At 44.0% G+C, this 9,419-nt stretch overlaps 2 protein-coding genes across 2 annotated transcripts in view; one reads left to right on the top strand and one right to left on the bottom strand.

Annotated features, from left to right (window-relative positions):
* Positions 1-2,755, bottom strand: part of LOC311355796 (integrin beta-1-like) — a 35,842-nt gene extending 33,087 nt beyond the window's left edge. The window contains 1 exon segment of the mRNA XM_084475634.1: positions 2,449-2,755. The gene's annotated coding sequence lies outside the window, so the exon portion shown is untranslated.
* A 2,793-nt stretch (positions 2,756-5,548) lies between these two features.
* Positions 5,549-9,419, top strand: part of anks6 (ankyrin repeat and sterile alpha motif domain containing 6) — a 9,438-nt gene continuing 5,567 nt past the window's right edge. Inside the window, exons 1-6 of the mRNA XM_084475501.1 lie at positions 5,549-6,078; positions 6,422-6,661; positions 6,992-7,232; positions 7,587-7,737; positions 8,883-8,927; positions 9,270-9,419. The exon at positions 9,270-9,419 is cut by the window's right edge and continues 55 nt beyond it. Of these exons, the coding sequence (XP_084331627.1) occupies positions 5,744-6,078; positions 6,422-6,661; positions 6,992-7,232; positions 7,587-7,737; positions 8,883-8,927; positions 9,270-9,419 (1,162 nt within the window). The 5' untranslated portion in view covers positions 5,549-5,743. The remainder of the gene's footprint in view (positions 6,079-6,421; positions 6,662-6,991; positions 7,233-7,586; positions 7,738-8,882; positions 8,928-9,269) is intronic.

Raw genomic sequence — 9,419 nt, 5'->3', positions numbered from 1 at the left:
CTAAAAGCCAAATGACAAAAGTTAATAAAACAAGCTTTCAGCAACAACAATAGTTCCCCATGTCACACTTTGAAAATGGAATGCGCCCAAAGCCAGCCTTAATATGGTTAAGAAAACAGATTAGTTAATTAGTTTGCTTTAGCAAACGGCCAGTGTGATCAAGTTAACCTAGTCAGCTTAAAGGATCATAATATTTAAACTCCACTTTCACAAGTGGGTGTGAATGTGCACGGGTGGGTGTGACATTGCCCATACACTTCACAAACACACACGCACACACAGGCACACACACGCACACACACACACACACACACACACACAACGGTCGCACATTCATCACTTCCTTCTGAAGGGAACCTGTTGTCACATAAGGTTAATGTCACAAATCTCTAATTGACCAAACCCCACACACACACGTGCAGACTCTCACACACACACACACATACACACACACACACACACACACACACACACACACACACACACACACACACCATCCCACCCACCGATGGCACACACAGAGCCACACCCTTGTGTGTGTGTGTGTGTGTGTGTGTGTGTGTGTGTGTGTGTGTGTGTGTGTGTGGGTGTATGTGGGTGGGGCAGTCGTAAATCTGGTGGGTGTAGGGCTGTCCTAGCAGCTGTTAGCCAGGGCTAGAGGTCACTGGCATCCATCAGCTGGTGGTGACCCCTCCCTTCACTGCTACTGTCTCTATCCTAGACTGTCTCCCATACACACACACACACACACACACACACACACACACACACACACTATCCTCACTCATATCCTTATTGTCCTTCAGACCACCCCCAGCCCACCTTACTCGTTTGTCCTTCTTACGCCCCCCTCCTCCTCAATTACCCCCCTCCCACCACCACCTAACCTGCTTCGACACACACACACACACACACACACACACACACACACACACACACACACACACACACACACACACACACACACACACACATACACAGCTCTCCGCCTGATGCCACAAGGAGACACCATTAACTTAATTAAAGTGAGTCCTGCAGACAGAGGCCTCCGCCAAGGAGTCAACATGGTCAGCTGTATTCACAAGGACCTCCCTACCGCTCGTTCTCGCTCTCTCTCTCTCTCTCTCTCTCTCTCTCTCTCTCTCTCTCTCTCTCTCTGTATATCTCTCTGTGTATATCTCCCTTTCTCTCTCACACTCTTTCTCTGCAACTCATTCTCAATTTCGTTATCTCTATATATGTCTCTCAATAACTAAATTTCTTCCTCTGTCTCAGTGACTTTCTCTCATCTCTCCCCCCGTCTCAGTGATTTTCTCTCTCTCTCTCCCTATGACAAAATGAATCATTTATATTTAATCCAATCAGTGGCAGGAGAGAGGGAGGGGTGAAGGAATGAGGGAATGTAGGAAGGAAGGAAGGAAGGAAGGTAGGAAGGAAGGACCAACCATTTATCTCCTTGAGAGTTTCAAGGGAGCACTTTAAGATGGCGATCGTACTGGGGTTGAGATACTGTATTTAGTAAGTATCATAACCTAGGGAGACCAATTATGGTAGCTTGCATTGAAAAGGAGAGCTTGTATCAATCATTGAAAGAGAAAGGGATTCAGATACTGTAAATTACACTGTCAAGTATTGTCAAAGAATAAGAAATAGCCATAAAACTTCAGAAAATATGAAATAGCTGTATACAATATTGTTGAGCGGATGTTAGGACTGTCAACAAAACTAAAACAGAAAACGCTGCTCTCTTTCCATTTCGTATATTTTTAAAGACACAATTATGTATGCGGGTGGTGTATCTATTTATAACGTCATTGTTGACACATTCAACCTTGATGCCATCACGTGCACGAAATCGCTCTCTCTCGCTCACACACACACACACACACGCACGCACGCACGCACGCAGGCACACACACACACACACACACACACACACACACACACACACACACACACACACACACACACACACACACACACACACACACACACCTCTCTTCAGTGGAACTTTAAAAAGAGCAGCATCTCCAGAAGCCCCGTCCGATCACACGGGACAATTCACACCAAAATCACGTTTAGCTTACTGGGTTTCTAAAAAACATAAACATATCTCTTCAGATGTCCTCACGACTTAACGCTTATCCTATGACCATCGACCTTAATCAAGACAAGAATGTGTCTAAAATGCTCATTTCCTCTGATCGTGAGTGACAGTGACCATCGCCCTATGATATAAAAAAATAGCCCTTCCACACAATTTACCTGCACATAGGCCTATGGTTTTAAGAATAAAACGATTTACGGCAGTAGCCTACAAACAGAGCTTAGACCATTTAAAAGTGGCTATTTGTTTACTTAGATGAACATGAAATCGCCTAACACTCTCCTTTAACTACAATGACGACACTTTTGATTTGATTGGTTAAATAAATTAGAACATATTACCTTGGCGTTATATAATTACTTCCCCCGCCACATAGAGGGTAGCCTATCCCGTTTTAGAATCCCCCGGGATGGTCCGCTATGCAGCACAGGCAGCAACAATTGCCCCGCTGGCACCGAGCGCTTATAGTCCTACTTTCTCTTCAGAAAAGCTCGCGGCGGATTCACTCAGCCGATCATTCCGGTCTATTATTGTTTCTCCACATTAAATTTGTTAAACTGGATAAAATGCAATAACCGAAGGAATAATCGTTGGCAATTAAACCTCCGTTTTCCCAAGCTTATTCAGCGAAGAGCGGAGCCGGAGACAAGTCCGTCAGAATAGACTCAGCCTCTTCTATCTAGCCACGCCCCTTTGAAGAATGCCGTGTCGCGTCACGAGCATATGGGTAGGCCTACGCCCACTGACATAATGCTCTAATAATGGTGTATGCATCTATATGGTCCCAATTACTGTCCTCTTCTCGGAAATGATGATCTAATTATTGGAATAGTGCTATGGAATAAGATAGATAAAATGGCAGGACATTTGTGCTATGAGTAAACTACAATTAGGCTACTACTTTGCGCTGTAATTTATTTATTTATGTTAAAACTAGCTTTTAAAGTGTTTAAATGTAAGCGGGATTTAAGGTGATATGTGGCTGAAAAGTAAAGATCCTGTTTGGGTTTCTTTAAAAGACTCGAGTCCTTTCCCTCTCTGACATCACGGGGCGCACCTGCTTCCTTTATAAACACTGGGTTCCACATCCTTGGTTCTATCAACCAGTCAAACAATTAATAATTTCAGCATTAAAGTACGTATTAATGATGAAAGGTTTATTTATTTAAAATCTATTCAATTATTTCAATTATTTTAAACCATCACATTTGCATTTATGTCCACTGCTTCCCTTCTCGTACTTTTTTTTTTCATGTTGAATAATCGGAAAATAGCAAATATGTATCTTCATTGATTCTAATTTGAGGACAATTATTTATTCCACAGTCTTCAAATTAAACATGGAACATTTGTCTGGAATAACAAATAGGCTACTGCGTTCAGGAAGGGGTCTTCCTGTTTTTGTTTTGTCTCCTGGGATTCATATCGCTGTAGCTCTCTGGGAAAGGTCTGTATGCCTAAAGTCTGTCGAATCTGCTTGGTCCAAGAATGGGGGTGACATGAAACTGATAGGCTTGCTGTACTTTTTGAGTCATTATTACCAAGCCTAAAATGGTGACACAATAATTAGGATCAAGAAATAGGACAATATAATGGCTCCAGGAATATCTCGACAAAACGAGGAGGATGAACGAGTATGAGAGAGAACTAGAAGACGAGGAAGCCTCCAACGAGGTATAGAGAGACCATCCAAAAGCCTATAGAACTGTGGGGAATAATACTTATTGAATACTGATGTGATTAAAACACATCCTCCCATCGTCTTAATTTTTTTGTATTGGAGCCTAGTGATTACTTTGGGTTGTATAATTGATAGATGATGGTTGGGCGTGACATTGTACAATTTGCGCAAAAATATTTCTAAAGTGAGACATTGCCTGACATCTGAAGCCTCCTTATGGACACTTATTGTAACTGCATGGTAGATCAAATTAATATAAAGATTATTGAGTTGTGATGCAAGATTGAATCGGCTTTAAAGAATATCTGGTTATATTGTCTAGAGATTAATTACAACCGATCCAATCGAAAATTGTGTTATATTCACACTATATTCTCACATACTGCTTAAAATTACAGTTAAAATGAAATGGTCAAAATAAGGACTAACTTACACAGTAGGCCTATAGCATGACAGCATGAACTTTTTTTTACTGGATGATTAAAAGAAAGAGTGAACTCACAGCTCAGACATCCGACAGTCGCGGGACACACCAGGCCCGGTTCCGCGGGGGTGCATAAGCATGCATTGCACCCCCAATTAAATTGTGTGCACCCTCTATTGAAAAAAGTATAATGGATATCCGAAAATGGCTAAATAAGAACACTGCAGAATCAACGTCACACATTAACCAGAGCAGGAAGGATGGAGACAATTTGGAGACAAACAGTTGTAGACCGTGTCTTTCTCTAAAGGGCATCTGCATCACCCAAGAAATCAGTAGGTCTATTCTGACACATGTTGATGAATCACATTGGATCTATACCTATAGGCTTAATTTGCAAGTTGAATCTAAAGGCTATAGGGCCCGGCTCGGTCTACATTGTAATGTTGAGCGTTAGCGCACCCCACTTGGCTAATAGGGTCTCCCCTAACTGCTCTTCAAACTATAAAGTTGTATTATTTATTTTTTTGTTATTATATGACTAGCCTGTCCTTGTTTATTGAAATCGTAAAATCACATCGATCTAGTAAAACAAAGTGTAGGCCTATGCAATGCGTGCATTCTTTCTGAGAACAAACAAACGAACAAAGCCTTATTTGGATTTTCCATTCCAGCAGTGTTTAAAAGTCCACCTAACTTTTGTAATACCATTCTTGGTCACTAGATGGCAGAGTATAACCTGAACATCATCCCTTATCCCCCTTTTCTTAATCGTGCAATCGTAAACCTAGCCCTAGAGATTGACTTAATAGCCTGAGAGACACGCACACACAAACACGCACGTGCACTTAAACACACACACACACACACACACACACACACACACACACACACACACACACACACACACACACACACACACACACACGACCACAAACCACATGTCGGAACATTTAGTTGTATTCCCTTGTAATGTGTTTACATTAACGTCTTGTTTCTCCCAACAATTGCCACGAATTCCTTGGAAGAAATGAAAACCATCAAATCAAGCCTATATGCTATTTTTTATGCATTTTTATTTGACTACCACATCGGTGTAAAGAGGTGTGACTAAGTGACTCTGTTCCCCTACATTTCATTACTTGGTCCTTATTAACATTATAAGGTTGCAATATGAAATCTTCCTATTCTGTTGATTATGTAGTATGTTGGTCATCTATTGGATTTGGGAAAAGGCGTCCCCTGTCTTCCCAAAATTTTATGTTCTGCACTTTTAGTTTGCGCATGCCCAGAGCAGCGGCGCAGCAGAACCCACACAACTCGTAACGGGACAGCACCGGTTGCGGCTACATTTAACCCCAAGGCGCACGAAGATGTTTTTGTAATTGTTTCAACAAGATTTTTCATCACCACCAAGGACAGAATCAAACGACAACTTTTAACACACATTTTTCTGGTTCTGGCGCCATGATTTCTAAACACTGGCCGCCGAAAATGAAGTTTGGAAACCGGGTGAGACTTTCTTGAGAAGATGAACTTCGGAGTGCCTGCCAACTCTCTGTTACTCTTCCGTGCTTGCGATGAGGGAGATTACGAAACGGCCCGGGGGATACTGGAGCCAGGAGCGAAGGAATCCGGGAGACAGAGCAGGCTGCGGTCCGAGGCGGGATCGGAATGCAACGTCGTTGACATCAGCCGGGGTCCGTCCCTCGTACCCGTGGACGGCACGGACGAGGAGGGGAACACCGCCCTGCAGTTCGCCTCAGCCAGTGGCCATGAAAACTTGGTTCGGTTCCTTCTACGCAAAGGGGCCTCGGTGGACAGCCGGAACAACTACGGCTGGACACCGCTGATGCAAGCGGCGAGGTTGGGATTGTTGTTGAGCAGCTGTTAAAACACTGCAGAGATGACATAAGAAACAACACAAACACTACAATAATTAAATCAAGGTCGTAGCCTATGTTTTCTTCAACAGTCATCCATTCATTACTTTCATACATGTCAATAAATATAATAGATACAGATTGTGTGTCCATTAGGCCCTGCGTCCCCGTTATAGTTCCACACGTATAGCCTATAACTCTCGTGCGACATCAGTATCCTTCACTGACATAACTCTATTCTGGCCATTTTGACGTCAATGTTTCGTTCCGCCCCCCCTCATCCTTTTCCCTCTCCCAATGCTTCCACTTTGCCTCTCTCTCCCAAGGTTTGGGCACCTGAACGTCACCCACATCCTGCTGGAGAACGGGGCAGAGATCAACGGCCGTAACCGCCTGGGTGCCAGCGTCCTGTCCATGGCCGCTAGAGGAGGCCACGCCCACGTGGTCAAACTCCTCCTGGAGGGCGGGGCCTATGTCGACGATTACGACCACCTGGACATCGCCGCCGAGGGCGTTTCCATAGGCAGTGGCAGCAGCGGTGGCAACAATAACAACAACAGCAGCAGGTAGGCCCACGTTCGTCCCCATGACTGCTTGCTGAACCTGTTGTGTGTGTTTGTCTATTGTTTGTGTTCACATGATAGGTCCCAATTCCCAAATATTGTTTCTTTCATCCAGATGTGAGACAGATTTGCTTTCGTTTTTTCTTGAGCAGTGTGAACCGCACATATTGAATGGGATGTTTTTTAATCTGGTTCAGCCCACTTGTGATCCAGATCTGATCCTAGATCTGATACATATCAGCAAAGAAAATTATCATGCACAAAAGGTAAAGTGGATGATATCTTCCAAAATAACCCAACCCCCCTCCCCCCCCTGTGTTGTCCGTGTCCCAGCGTGTCGGGTTTAGGTGGAGGTGGAGGTGGCGAGGGCTGCGTGGGCGGTGGCCTCGGGGGCTGTGGGGTCGGAGGAGCGGGGGGCAGGGAGTTCATGGACATCACGGCCCTGCTGGTGGCCGCCCTGCACGGCCACGAGGCGGCGGTGCGCCTCCTGCTGGAGTGGGGCTCCGACGTCAACTTCTCCCAGAAGACCACCGGCTGGGGGGCGCTGATGCTGAGCACCCTCAGCGGAAAGTCGGTGGGTGGGTGGTTCATTGACGGGTTGATGGGTGGGCGGGTGGATGAATGGACGGATGGTTATTAATAGAATGGATGGATGAAGGGATCTATCCAAAAGGACTTCATCTGAAATAAAGTTATTTTATTTGGCAAGGAGTTATTCAAAACATGGATTTCAAAATCTCTGAAGCAGAATGGGAAATGAAACATCTGCTGCTTTGTGTTACCGAAAGGTTAAGGTCATTTTATCATTTAGAATTTAGCAGCAAGAATATCCTTATAGCTTTTATTTGTACACAGTGAAAGCGGTTCCCTTGTGTGTATCACAACACACGAAGCAGATCGACTGCGTGATTGGTTAAACATCTCACAGGTGGGCGTGGCTCAGCAGCTTGTGGAGAGGGGGGCGGATCCGGACCGGCTCAACGTGTTGTCAAAGACGGCCTTCGAGCTGGCCATGGACCTCAGACAGAGAGACATCAAGACCTACTTGGACCCCATCACCACTGTACGCCCTCAGACCGGTGAGGGACGTGTGTGTGTGTGTGTGTGTGTGTGTGTGTGTGTGTGTGTGTGTGTGTGTGTGTGTGTGTGTGTGTGTGTGTGTGTGTGTGTGTGTGTGTGTGTGTGTGTGTGTGTGGGTGGGTGTGCATCAAGGATTTGCACAGCCATTAACACTGCTGTTGGAGTAGAGTAGAGAGTTGAGTCTTTAATGTCCACAAGGGGCACTTTGGATTTCAGATTGCAGTAGTCAGACATGAACAGTGTGTATATACTGTTTCTCTTGCTTTAGGTATTTGTGATCCATGGTTTATTATTTATTAGTGTAACAAATAGGGAATGTAGCATTGGTGTCTATTCTGAGGAAGCAAGGAAATTGACCTTGTCACCTCCACATGCAAGGCCTCTTTGATGCTGGGTGACTCTGGAAGATGGGTTGTGCAGACCTTGGGTAGAACTAATGGTGGCAGATGAATGGATCTATAGAAGTTCTAACATGCATGCATGGCTGGGGTATCTCAACAATGGTATTAACAATTACTTAATTATACCTGAACTTTAGAGCCAATTCATCTTTCACAACCCAGTGGAATTGCATTCTTCTTCAATTAAAACGATTACTTTTGTGAACTATGCAATTTGGAGGTCTGAATTCAACATCACACAGCATTGAATTCCACAAATTAGTTTTAAGAGATACTTGAACCTGACATTAATATGAACCTGATTGGGAGTTTGTAATTTCCTTTGGACTTTCCCTGCAGTGTCTATTACATTGTGTTACTTTTTTATACACAAAGAAAAGTAAAGAGCTGTTCAGTCTATGAAGTCTGACATTAAGCATTATGTTACTTTTAATTGGACAATTTAGCATTTTGTGCATTGTTGAGATTATGACATTCTTCCTTTCTTTCATGCATTATTTCTTTTTATTTATTTATCTCCCTTGTTCTTCCTGTTTGCACACAGACCCCTGCTGTGTGTGGACAGTAGGGTCCACCCAGGGTTTCTACAGTGGGTTCAGGGTAGAGTCAATCCCCCAATCTGATTCACTGTGGTGATGAACAATGTGGACGTTTTCCAACGAGGACTCCAACACTATCCCTTAACTCCTTATAAGGTATACTACAAGTAATCAGTGTATCATCTCTCCCCTCCTCCCTCACAGATGACGAGAAGAGAAGGCCCGATGTATTCAGTGCCCTCAAGTTAGGTGAGTGGAGTAAACAGTGACAAAGGAAAATAAAACAAAATAACTTAATAAACTAATCATTTACGAATACTTTGATTTCAAAGAGCCAAAAAGGCTAGCCATAACACTTTTATCTGCAAGGATCTTTAAATGTGAAAACTTCACTAATTGGCATACCGTCAACTATGAATACCATTTAATATGTCATGATCAACCATAGAGATATTGTTTCTGAGCTGTACAGGGAGACTTGAAACTGATGTTTTCACTTTAAAGAATCGGGGTATATGCACTTTAGGTGTTTATTTAAATGCGAGGTCACATGTTTTCATCCGGGGGACCCCTCACCTTTCCAACGCCCAGGGAATTCTCAGCTGGTGAAGGAGATCTTAGAGGAGGACCCCGCCCAGGTGAACTCGTCCAATCAGGAGGGAGCGTCTCCCCTGATGATGGCAGCCGTCAGTGGGCAGCTGGAGGTGGTGCAGCTGATGGTGGACAAGAACGCTGATATAG

This window comes from Micromesistius poutassou (genome assembly GCF_964030765.1).
Source record: "Micromesistius poutassou genome assembly, chromosome: 11".
NCBI classification, from domain to species: Eukaryota; Metazoa; Chordata; class Actinopteri; order Gadiformes; family Gadidae; genus Micromesistius; species Micromesistius poutassou.
The sequence above is the reverse complement of the archived record's forward strand: the minus strand, read 5'-3'. Positions and strand labels throughout refer to the sequence as shown.